The 12,516-nt window shown below is 51.0% G+C and overlaps 1 protein-coding gene across 3 annotated transcripts; it reads left to right on the top strand.

The window, feature by feature from the left end:
* On the top strand, positions 2,219-5,510 carry TRH (thyrotropin releasing hormone). Of its 3 annotated transcripts, none has more exons than XM_005669803.3 (3): positions 2,219-2,471; positions 3,418-3,636; positions 4,289-5,510. In XM_005669803.3, the coding sequence occupies exons 2-3, from the start codon at positions 3,426-3,428 to the stop codon at positions 4,801-4,803; spliced, it is 726 nt and encodes a 241-aa protein (XP_005669860.1). In that variant the 5' UTR covers positions 2,219-2,471; positions 3,418-3,425; the 3' UTR covers positions 4,804-5,510. The 3 variants fall into 3 exon arrangements, with proteins under 3 accessions (XP_005669860.1, XP_020924079.1, NP_001247408.1); XM_021068420.1 differs by lacking the exon at positions 2,219-2,471 and adding an exon at positions 2,481-2,702; NM_001260479.1 differs by lacking the exon at positions 2,219-2,471 and having other exon boundaries at positions 3,420-3,636; positions 4,289-4,820.

A 12,516-nucleotide genomic window follows, 5' to 3' on the forward strand; every position in this document is an offset into this window, starting at 1 on the left:
GCAAGGTACATATGTGTCAGAATTTCAGGTTGCAAAGAAGAGATTGATTTACATTTCCATCATTGTATCTGAAAGATAACAGGTCTGTGTGTCTGTCTAATTTAATGCTTAGCTAGGATGGCAATTCTTCAAATCCTGTAGCCTGGCTGGAAGATCAAGCCTGACGTTTCAGGTTTGTGCTTTGCCCCAGCTAAACATCTGACCCTGGGGGCACAAAGTGTTTCCTGGATATTGGGAAGACAACCAGACCATCTCTCTAGGCTTCAGTTTCCTCACCTATAAATGAAGAGTGGGAGTTCCTGTCATGGCTCAGTGGTTAACGATCCTGACTAGTATCCATGAGGATGAAGGTGCAATCCTCGACCTCCCTCAGTGGGTTAAGGATCTGGCATTGCCTTGAGCTGTGGTGTAGGTCACAGACGCGGCTCGGATATGGCGTTGCTGTGGCTCTGGTGTAGGCTGGCGGCTACGGCTCTAAGTTGACCCCTAGCCTGGGAACCTCCATATACCTCCAGTACAGCCCTTTAAAAAAAGGACAAAAATAAATAAATAAATAAATAAAAATGAACAGTGGACTGTAGCTGGTGATCTGAAAGTTCTGTTCCACCTCCAACCTTAGAAGACTTTCTGCCTCCCCAGGCTTCTGTGTCCCTCTCTGTAAAGTGGGACTAACAGTCCTTATCTCGGAGTTCCCATCGTGGCTCAGTGGAAACGAATCTATCTAGCATCCATGATGATACAGCTTTGATCCCTGGCCTTGCTCAGTGGATTAAGGATCTGGCGTTGCCCTTAGCTGTGGTGTAGGTTGCAGATGTGGCTTGGATTCTGCATTGCTGTGGTTGTGGTGTAGGCTGGCAGCTGTAGCTTTGATTTGACCCCTAGCCTGGAAACCTCCATATGCCATGGGTGTGGCCCTAAAAACAAAAGAAAAATAGTCCTTATTTCACTTATGATGTAAGGCTGAGGAGATGGTGATGTTAACGATGCTATGAGATAGTGGATGTGCTGGGAAGATGGGGTGCTCTGCCAAGGAAAGGACCAAGAATTCAACACTTTGGATTCTTTTGCCTAACCACCAGCAAGGCCTGGGGGATTCAATGGGCACTCAAAGTTTTAGACTGAAGAAATACTGTGTGCAGAGTCAAAATAAGGTTGAGACTGTCCAGAGGTAGGAGATGCCTTCACTGATGTTGTTCCCTCTGTTGAAAATGTGGTTCCCTCTAAGTGTGCCTGGCTAAATTCTGTGTCTTCAGGAGGGGCCAAGGAGCCTGGCACATGGTGGGTGCTGGTGTGATGTTTCAGTATGGAGGCTCTGCCCAGAACTAAATGGGGCAATGTTCTCTGTCAAGGCACCATGTGACTTTGGAGACTGATCGGCAGACAAGCTCCTTGCCATCTATGCTTTCCTCCCCCTTGTACCCCCCACCTCCTTTGCCTGGGTGAGGTAGATCCAAAAAACTGATCCAGGAGTCACAAGCTCCACTGTCCCTCCTCCGTGACTAGGGCAACACACTGGAACAGTAGAAGGTGGTGGAGAGTGTAGTGACCAGGGGCAATTGTCCAGAGGAAATGCCGGACCACCTTTTTCCTACAGGTTTTCAAGAGAAGCCATCAATCCAGATTGTCCCTAAGTTCTCCTGATTTTAAAATGTTGGTTATTTCCTTTTTTTTTTTTTTCCCCAAAACACTATGGGAATCAAACAAAACCGTCTGTAAACCAGTGGTAGCCCACAGGCCATCAGTTTTGGACTTGTGAAGACGCGTCTCTCCTACTGTATGAAAAGAAAATAGGCCCCAGAGAGGTGTAGATGTTTGCCAGAGGTGACACAGTCAAGATCAGAGCCCAGGTCCACTTGGGTTTGAGCGCCTTCTTCCTCTCTGTCTCTCCCTCCCCCCTCCTCCCCCCACCATCTTCTTGTCTCAGTCTGTCTGGATCTCTCTGTCTGTCTTGTTGATGTGTGTCTGTCTGCTCTGTATCCCTGTTTCTCTGCGTGCATCTCTCAGTCTCTGTCTCTCTCTCCGATTCTCTCGTATCTTTTTAATTGTGTGATTCCCTCAGTATTTCTCTCTTTGTCCCCTACACGAGTGTCCTCTTAGACAACAGACCTTCCGAGCTGGGTTCAGAAACGACCCCGCCCCAGCATCCCATCCGGACCGCGTGCGCCTCCGCAATCCTCCTCCCACCCCCGCCGCCCCGGCCTCAGGTTTCCGGAGGAGCTGGCAGGCGGGCGGGGTAGCCACGGGGCCCGCTGCCGTCAGCGCCCCTTCCAGGCGGCCGCGACCCCTCCCGGCTGACCTCACCCGCGCCGCCGCCTCACGCAGATATAAGCTGCGGCCCCGCCGAGAAGCGGGCAGCCGGCGCTTGGGGTCCTGAGAGCTCTCCTCGACTCCTGACCCACCGACTCCAGACCCCGAAACTCCGGATCGGAGCCAGGATCCCGGACCAGTCCCGCGGAATTCCCGCCGAGCAGGTAACCATCTCGTTCTTTCTCCTCAGCAGGCTATGTCCTGAGCCCGGGAAAGGGGGCCCTCTGCCCGTCCTCTGATGCGCCCCGCGGATAGCTCCCAGGAGGGGAACTGCGCTCCTACCCCCCGGTCCTCCAGGGCGCGGACCGGGACCCGATCGAGGCACGCTGGTGGCGTTCCCTCCCTGGCACGCAGATCCTGTCACCTGGAGCTCTCGCGCCACGCATCTGAGGAAGGTTCGCATCCCACCCTTGCCGGGGAGTCAGCTGGAGGTGCGTGCTGGCACGCAGGGGCAGTGCTAGGCAGTCAGGGCGTCGGCGGGAGAACCTGTTAGAATTCGAATCCGGACTTTAAAAACATTTTTCACGGTGGAAAATTCTTAAAATCTCGGTTCCAGCGCTAGAAATGGGATTTTAGAGGTGGAGTTAATGTTGAAATTGGGATCATGGCAGTAGAATTAGATTCCTAGCCTAGCCATGGAACCTTAGCGTTAGAAATATAAAGTCTGTATTACAATCGGAACGTTGAAGAAGGAGTGCTGTACTGAGAACGTTGTGCTGGGGACCTTGGGGAGCATTTTAGCGGGCGACGCGGAAATTAGCAACCCGGCCGTCGGGCCTGCGCTGCAATCTGGGTGGTTACACTCCTGGCGAGAGTCAGCCCGCGCTGGCTTCCCATCTCCGGGTACCACGGAGCAGTGGCGGTGGCGACGGAGCTCCCACGACCTCCTGGCTCACGCAGGCAGAGCTAGGCGTGAGCAGGCTCTCCAAGCACCCCTCCTTGACAGATCCTCCCGCGGTCCTCACCTCGCCCCGCCTTAAGGTGGCAGGTGGTCGGTCTTGCTCCCAGGAAGGTATTTGAACGGTTGGTTCCCTCGACCTCAGGGATCGGCTGGGACAGGAAAGGGGAGCGAGGGGCACTTAGGTTCTCTCTCTGTCCTCCTGACTCCAGACACCGCGATGCCCGGCCCTTGGTTTCTGCTTGCCATGGCTTTGACCCTAACCCTGACCAGTGTCCCTGGCGGCCATGCCCAGCTGGAGGTGGCCCAGCAGGAGGGGGCTATTGCCGCAGAACACCCAGGCCTGGACGACCTCTTGCGCCAGGCAGAGCACCTCCTCCTCAGGGAAGAACTCCAGCGGCTGAGAGAGGACCAGGGCGATAGTGAATCAGGTGAGCAGCTGGATTGCTCTGGGCTCGGGGAGGAGAGGAGGGCACCCGGGAGGGTAAGGGGAAACCTGGCCCCAGAGGGGAGGGAGTGACTTTGTCATCCAGCCCCTAGTCTTTCAGAAGCTCAGAAACTCTCACTGGCCACACCCTACGCAGGTCTTAAGTTGACCCTTTCCTGGGATCAGATTCCACTTCCACCTCTGTTCTGGGAATATTTCAGAGAGCAGACCTTCAGTGGGAAAGATTCCGTGTCAGAGAGAGTCTGTGTTACTACTTACTGGGCACATGTGTGCCAGGCACTGTTCCAGGCACTTCAAACACCTTGTCACATGATTTGATCTTCCTAACCATCTCTTAGACAGTTGCTGGTATGACTCTCCCACACCCCTTTTTACACAGAAGAAAACTGAGGCTCTGACAGGTTCAGTGAGCTGCTTATGATCATATCGCTAGGAAGTGGCAGAGCTGGGATTGGAACCAGTGGCCATGCCCTTGACCATCTGTGTGAGTGTGTCTGTCTATGAAGCCTGAGAGGCAGGTCCAAGGCCAGGAATCTGGGTAAATGCTTTGGAAATCTGCCTTGCCTGAGAGGAAGGCTGGAGTGAGCACCCAGGGGTAGATCAGGGGGTCCCTCACTGGCTATTTCCTTCCCCAGAGTCCCAGACCTTTCAACCCAATTGGCTCTCCAAGCGTCAGCATCCAGGCAAAAGGGAGGAAGAGGCAGAAGGGAGGGTCGAAGAGGAAGAGGAAGAAGGAGGGGCTGTGGAACCCCACAAACGGCAGCACCCCGGCCGGCGGGAGGATGCAGCCCCATGGCCAGTGGAAGTAGCCCAGCAGAAGCGGCAGCACCCTGGCCGGCGCTCCCCCTGGCTCAGATACACTTTCACCAAGAGGCAGCACCCAGGCAGACGGCTGGTGGACCCCAAGGCCCAGAGAAGCTTGGAAGAGGAGGAGGAAGAGGTGGAGGAGGATGGAGAGCTGATGCCTGAGAAACGCCAACATCCCGGAAAGAGGGCCCTGAGGAGCCCCTGCGGGCCCTGGGGATCCTGTGGTCAAGCCAGCCTTCTGCTGGGCCTCCTGGATGACCTGAGCAGGGGCCGGGGGGCTGAAGAGAAGCGGCAGCACCCTGGGCGGCGCGCAGCCTGGGCCAGGGAGCCCCTGCAGGAGTGAGGCCTGTTTGCTGTGAAGTCACTTTGGGATCTAAGAATGTCATGAACCCTGAATGCCCTACCCCTTTGTGACACCCCTCCCCTTTTCCTCCTCCTTAGATGCCTGGCCATATTCCTGCACTCCATGTATACACATGCATCAAACCCCTGGCCTCACCTGCCTATTTCCAGGACATGGGAAAGCCAGCCTATGAGTTAAAACCCTGTACGGCTGCACTTTGCACTGCTGGCAAGGGAGCGGATCCCAGAGTCCCTCTCCTCCCACCCTTGCAGGCCTCCTTAGCCCTGTTTGTGCATCCTTCTAAGGGATTCCCAGAGTGTGTGTGTTGGGGGGGTGCCTCTGGTGTGAGCAGCCATGGGGGTAGGGTGGGATTGAAACTATGATGTCCAAATCCAGCTTCCATCCCATGCCCATGGGATGTAAACTTCACGCCCCCAAACCCAGGATTGCTTGCTCCTCTTGGGCATCCTTCTGTGGGTGGGAAGAGCCCTGCCCCATGTGGGGCTGCATTCTGCTCAGGGGAGCACAGTTGTGGTACCGTGCTGTGTGGAGGCTGTGGGAATAAACACGAGCGGAACATGTAAACGTCACCCAGAAGACATGGCTTATATCTAACCCTCTCAGCACCTTCCCCTTATTAATAACAGTCATCCTTGTGATAATAAAACCTGCATCCAGATCATCTCGGTGGTTGCAGTTGTGTCTCAGCCGGTGTGGGATTTCTTTTTTCTGCATTGAGAGGGCACAGGCCTGGAGCTCCCAGCTCTGCTGAGAAGGGAGCCAGGGACCTTGGGGATCAGAAGTCCTCTTCACTGTCCCCATCTGAGAACAAACTTGGCAGGTGGACAGAGGCTCTGGAGCCCATTTGGCACCTGGGGAAACAGGTCTGGGGAAGAAGAAGGGTTTTCCAGAAGATGCACACCTATGTGAGGCAGAGCCACAGGTCTGAGGGGCAGCTCACAATCCGACCTTGAATTTGTCTGATGGTGAGAGGGCTGGATTTGTAATCACCATCGTTCTGTGGCAGACTTGTGGATAACAATCTGTTATCCAGCAAGAACAATGAGGACAAAGGCCAGCCTGTGGTTGGGAACTCAAACCTGGGGCCTTCTGGGGCTGGGCAGGGAGGCAGGCAAGGTGCAGAATAAGAGGGAGTGGTGAAGACTTGGGCAGAAATGAAGAGGCCATCTGAAGATGCTTAAATCCAAAAACTTTAATATCATGTGAACCAAATAATAATAGTAATAACATGCACAACATATTATGTATTGATATGTATTATGATACGTATATTAATTCTTTTAATCCTCGCAATAATCCTGTGTTAGTATGATTATGCCAAATTTCTAATGAGGTTACCAAGGTACAGAAAGTTTAAGTAACCATCTGAGGCTGAATCTAGCCCATTCATTGCCAAGTTTGCTACCCCTGTTTGAACTAAACTCTGAAATTTCCTCAGGCCTTAGACTATGAATTAGACACCCTCTTTTTGGTGAGTGGATGGGCTATTTGGCTTTTCTGAAAAAGGCTTAAGGTCACCTTCTTGGGGAAGGAAAGCAGGGGCTGGAAGAGCGCCTGAGACCCAGCTCCTCTCCTAAGGGAGCCCCAGTTCAGGGGGGGTGGGATGGAGGGAGACTTGGGGTTTTATAAAACCCATTCACACCCAATATCTCACTCGTATTCCCAGCAGTCTGCTGAAAAATTGAGCATTTGATGGATTTTCCTATTTCCCTCACTTTCAGATGAGGCACCCATCAGTGCAGAGGTTAGGTGCCCCAAGGTGCCTGAAGGTAGAACCGGGCCAGCAAAGCCCTAGAAGAAAACCATCTGCTCACACAACCCTTCTGAAGGCAGATGCCCTAATAGAGGTGAAAGGCCCATTTAAAGAGCACTTCCTGGGTGCTCAGCACTTGCAGACCCTTTCTCATTCAATCCTATGGCTCCCCCAGTAGCTTGGCTCCCGTGTCCTTTTGAAGCTGACTTGCAGGTGAGTGTGGACAGGTGAAGTACTTGCCCAAGAATACACCTTACCTCTGCTCCTTCTAAATTTGCTTGGTATGAGGGTTGTTGTTACCTCCTTAGATATGGGCCCATTTGAAGGGTTTGAAGCCCACTCCCCCAGCAATTTAACGTTTTCCCTTCTGCCTCTGAGAGTGATCAGACCAGTATAGCATGATGGAAAGGGTCTGGGTGCTGGCTTCAGTCCTGGACAAATGATTAAAGCAACTTGAGCTTCAGTCTTCTCATCTGTCATATGGGCACAGTAATTCCCACACATTTCTCAGAGTTGTTCTGAGGATTAAATGAGATGGAGCCATATGTGCACAGCTTTGAGTACAGTGCCTGGCATCAAGCAAACCTTAGATAAATGGCATCTTTAGCTCTAGTGCTCCAGGACCAGAAGGGGCTCAAAACTGAGCCTTGCACAAACACTTTTCATTCCTTTGTTCATTCTCCAGTCGCACCCAAAAAAGAAGGGAAAGAGCAAAAACCCAGACACTGGGGCTTTACTGCAAGTCCTTGCCAGGCATGATGGTTTTATTCTTAAGAAGTCCATCTGATGGCGTGGGAGGGTACCATTAAGATGGCACAGCATGGAGTTCCTCATGTGGCTCAGCAGAAACGAATCTGAATAGCATCCATTAAGACCCAGGTTTGATCCCTGGCCTCACTAAGTGGGTTAAGGATTCGGCAATGCCATGAGCTGTGGTGCAGGTCGCAGGCATGATTTGGATCCCACATTGCTGTGGTCCTGGCATAGGCTGGCAGCTGTAGCTCTGATTTGATCCCTAGCCTGGGAATCTCCATATGCTGCAGGGGCAGCCCTAAGAAGAAAAAACAAACAAACAAATAAATAAATAAAGATGGCAGAGCACATGATGGAGAGAGTCTACTGGGCCCTGGTATCAGTAAATGGAAGTTAGATCAGACTTCTCAGATGCAAGAAATAAGCTTGTGTCATATTAAGTCACTGAGATTTCAGGGGTTCTTTGATACAGCAAAACTTAGCCAATTCAGTTCCTAACCTAGCATGCCATGGGTGAGGCCAAAAGAAAAAAGAACATTTTCAGGAGTTCCTGTTGTGGCACAGTGGAAACAAATCTGACTAGGAACCATGAGGTTGTGGGTTCGATCCCTGGCCTTGCTTAGTGGGTTAAGGATCTAGCATTGCTGTGAGCTGTGGTATAGGCTAGAGGCTACAGCTCAATTAGACCCCTAGCCTGGGAATCTCCACGTGCCACGGGTACGACCATAAAAAGACAAAAAGACACACACACACACACACACAGAACACTTTCAGATCTTTGTGCCCATTTACAATTAATCTCTCTCCCCACTCAGCCCTAGGCAACACTAATGTACTCTCTCTATACAAATTTGCCTTTTCTGGATATTTTACACAAATAGAATCTATAATACGTGGTCTCTTTTTTCTGGCTTATGCTAATTGGCATAATGTTTTTGAAGTCTATCCACAGTATAGCATGTTTATGGGTTGTTGTTTTTTCGTGGGAGTGGGGTGGGGTGGAGTGGGGAGTTCCAGGGCCAGGGATTGAACCTGCACCACAGCTATAATCAGAGCCACGGCAGTGACAATACTAGATCCTTAACCTGCTGAGCCACAGGGGAACTCCAGATGTTCCATGTTTGGTTAGTTTGTTCTTTTTTATTGCTGAATAGTATTGCAACTAATGGGTTTTTAACTTAGTTATGCCAGTGGCAGCCTCCGCATTTCCCAGTTTCCTGATTGGAAATACAAAACAGCTTTGATGACAGGGCACTTCGGCACTATTATTCTGCAGGTCTGCTCCTCGAGCCCTTTAATAATTTCATAAGCACCTTATGCCAAGAGTGAGATTCAAGATAGTCAACAACTGGTAGTACAAGACAGCCACCAGCCAGTCAGGGAACATGTCCAATCAGAATGGATTCAGACATACCTTGGGGCCACAGCAGTGCAAGGAGCTGATTGCCAGCCCTGCTGTGCTAACTCTTCCCACCTAACATCCCCAGAGCGACATCTACTTGCTCTGCTGACTCCCACTGATCCACACAAGCTTCCCCCTCCTTGGCTGTCATCCCAAGCAACACTTTGTCACGATGCGGTACTGCAACTCGCTCCTTCCTTGCAGCTGTCACAGTTAGTAATCATATCTGTCTGAGGCTGGTTCCCCCAGCACCAGACACCAAGCCGAGGATTTGAGTGTAAGTGATGTACTCAGAGGGTGATCCCAGGAAGCACTGGCCTGGGAGCGGAGAAGGGAAAGAAGTGAATGCAGATTCATTAGTGAGCTGTTGGCCTGCAAGTGTCCCACTTGACAGGGTGAAGACAATTCCTGCTGATCGGTTTGATGGCTACTCCTGGGAGTGTTAACTCCCGGGTCCTTCCATCTTGTCCCAGCACTGACCTCTAGAGCCCTTTGGTGAAGGGTCTTATGATGCAGTCAGATGTTCCGCACAGGTGCTCACTGAATGGAGGGAGTGAGGTACCTGTCAGTCCTCTGGGGTAATTTTACCATAAATGCCTCCTCCATCACCAAACTCTGTGCTCCACAAAGCAAGAACCACTCCTGCACCCCCAGCACCCAGCACTGTGCTGGTGCAGAGTAGGTGCTTAGCAAGTGTTTGTTGAACGTATGAATGAAGGTGTAGCTGGGACTGGAGACCAGGTCCACCTGAGAGGGAGCCTGTGGAGGCAATCTGTGTTGTAGGGCGCCACACAGTCACTACAGAGCTGCGAGGCTGGCCTCAAGGATGGCCCCAGGGCTGGGGGCTTTTGTTGTCACCCAATGTAACCTCTGCTCCATTATTCTGCCATTTAAAATGCCTCGGAAAATATCGATCAGCCCTCTGAGGGTGCTGGGTTTTGCCTCTGCAATGTGCCACCAGGAACCTCCTCTGTGCGGGCACCTTAGTCACCGTTTTCACCCCTGCTTTGTGAGTGCAAGATGCCTGACTTGGAGAGGTGAAGTGACTTGCCCAAGGCCACATGTCTTACATGGGCGTACCACTGGGCTCACTCCGGTTCTGTGAAACTCCAAGGTCAGTGGTCTTCCCTCTACTCCTGCCGTCCCTCCCTCAAGCAGCTTTGAAAGCCGGAGAACGTTTCTTTGAGTTGCCCCTCCCACAAGTTCAGCAGAGCCGCCTGTCTTGCTTTGCTGTGAACCATCCCTATGTCACAACTTCCTCTGATAGGTTCTTTAATGAATTCTTTCTGCGAACATGGTTTTGATGAATGAAATGCAATCGGAGGGCTGGTTTGCCCAGAGACCCAGTTCCTGCTCCGGTCTCTTGGGTGGCAGGAGAACATGTGGGGTTTCTCACCTGAAGGATGTTGGCAATTAGAGCCCATTTTGATCGCCCAGCTACAAGCTGACTGCCTCGGAGAACATCAATTAGCTCCGTGGCTAAACTGTGCTGAGAGTTATGGGTTACCAAGGGGACATGTGGTCAATGCCAGGATTTAAATGGTTCTAGTCTTCGGGGATCATCTTTCCTGAATCGTGGCCATGTTCTGGGCCTGGCAATTATCGGCAGGCTGATTAGATCTTGTCCACGGTGGAGAGTGACTTCCTAATCGCCAGCTGCCAGGGAGGAGAGCTTCCCGGCACCGCCGCAGGTACAACACGTTCAACGTGCCAGAGGCTGGCGGGCACACTCGGTGGTGGTGGTGGTGGAGTGGCCAGGGAGATGGCCCTGGCACATGCTAGGCTCAGCTAGGTCTCCCCTGGGAGGCTCGTGGGGTCTCAGGGCCACCCTGGAGAGCATGGAACCCCAGGCCATTCCTGGGAGGTTGAACTTTATCTCCAAGGAGAAGCCTAACCTCTGAAGAAAAGGGAGTTGCTGCAAGAGCCAGGCTCAGAACTCATAACCCCAAGTCAGTGTTTATTGAGCACTTACTGTGTGCCAGACACTGCTCTAACTACTGCACAGGAATCAGGGTATTCAACCCTCTCGAGGGGGAAACTGAAGCACAGAGAGACTGGGTGCTTTGTCCACACACCTGAGATCGGCACCCAGCCAGTGTGCTTCCAAGTTGAACAGCTATGGATGGAACACTGGCTCTCATGAGATGCTGCTCCGACAGCCCCTCAGGCCCTATAACCCTTTCAAGGGATCCACGAGATTTTCATGTTCCCTCCTACTTATGTGTGTGAGGCCAGGTTTTCTTCATATATTTCAATCAAAATGTGATCTGCTGTGTAAACGAGAAGCTAAGAGAACCAAGCTGTCTCCTATTATTTTACACAATTTAAAAATCTGTAAAAATGTAAACTGGTGCCACGTTTCTCACAAAACTATTTTTTGTTTTGGAAACTATTTTTCTCATTAAAATACTTTAGTTATGTTAACAAATAATGGAAGTATTTGTTGTTTTAAACAAACGTACATTAAAATTCATTTGGGGGAGTTCTCTTGTGGTGCAGCAGGTTAAGGATCTGGTGCTATCACTGCTATGACTCTGGCTATTGCTGTGGCATAGGTTCAATCCCTGGCACAGGAACAAACTTATGCCACAAGTGTGACCAAAAATTTTTTCTTTTTTTTTTTTTGGTCTTTTTGCCATTTCTTGGGCCGCTCCAGTGGCATATGGCGATTCCCAGGCTAGGAGTTGAATCAGAGCTGTAGCCACTGGCCTACGCCAGAGCCACAGCAACACCAGATCCGAGCCGTGTCTGCGACCCACACCACAGCTCATGGCAATGCCGGATCCTTAACCCACTGAGCAAGGCCAGGGACCGAACCCACAACCTCATGGTTCCTAGTCAGATTCGCTAACTACTGAGCCACGATGGGAACTCTATGTATTCTCCCTTACTTTTAAAGGTAATTTTGCCATTTCTTTGAGCACTTTGATTATATTAGACTTTTGGTCTCCAAAGTTTCTAATGAGAAATCTGCATATAATCTAATTGAGGGTCCTTTGTATATGATAATTTGCTTTTCTCTTAGTGGTTACAAGATTTTCTCTTTGTCCTTGTCTTTTTTTTTTTTTTTTTTTTGGTCCTTTTGTCTTTTTAGGGCCACACCCATATAGAGGTTCCCAGGCTAGAGGTCTAATTGGAGCTGTAGCTGCTTGCCTATACCACAGCCACAACAACACTGGATCCTTAACCCAATGAGCAAGGCTAGGGATCAAACCCACAATCTCGTGGTTACTAGTCAGGTTTGTTTCCACTGAGCTACCACAGGAACCCCCAAGCTTTGATACTTTTTAAGTGCATGAAAGAATGGTGAGAACAACAAGGCTGAGACACACTGATACATACACAGTATTATAAGAAGGGCTGGATGTAGCACTCCTGTGGGTTAGACTCTGCTCTCAGTCTTTTATGCATTTTGACCTATTTAATCTTTACACCCGGGAGGTAACTATTAAAATTATCTGCACGAGGAAACTAAGGCACAGAGAGGTTAAGTCTCTTGCCCAAGGCCACATAACTGGGACATGGCAGAGCCCAGCTGCCACCCCAGGCTTGAAGGCTCCAGGTCCAGATCTTGGCCATGGCTTTGTAGCCTTCCTCCAGGCAGCACTGCTCACCCTTACAGGGCTCAGCCTCTGTCTGAGGAGAGAGTGGTGCCATGATATCAGAGGCCTGAGAGCTAACATCCAGCGAACACCTACAGTGCCCATACCGGGCACATCACAGGTTACAGAACCTGACATTGCAGCCTCGTCATCTGTCAATTCCCAGATGTCATGCCCCCACC

Source organism: Sus scrofa, chromosome 13 (genome assembly GCF_000003025.6).
Source record: "Sus scrofa isolate TJ Tabasco breed Duroc chromosome 13, Sscrofa11.1, whole genome shotgun sequence".
NCBI classification, from domain to species: Eukaryota; Metazoa; Chordata; class Mammalia; order Artiodactyla; family Suidae; genus Sus; species Sus scrofa.

Bases quoted from the DNA above. Each gene is read 5' to 3' on its own strand.
- TRH (XM_021068420.1), top strand. From the start codon at position 2,546: ATGCGCCCCGCGGATAGCTCCCAGGAGGGGAACTGCGCTCCTACCCCC. The intron at 2,703-3,417 runs GTTCGCATCCCA...TCCTGACTCCAG, and splicing joins GCGCCACGCATCTGAGGAAG to ACACCGCGATGCCCGGCCCT. The intron at 3,637-4,288 runs GTGAGCAGCTGG...TTCCTTCCCCAG, and splicing joins CCAGGGCGATAGTGAATCAG to AGTCCCAGACCTTTCAACCC.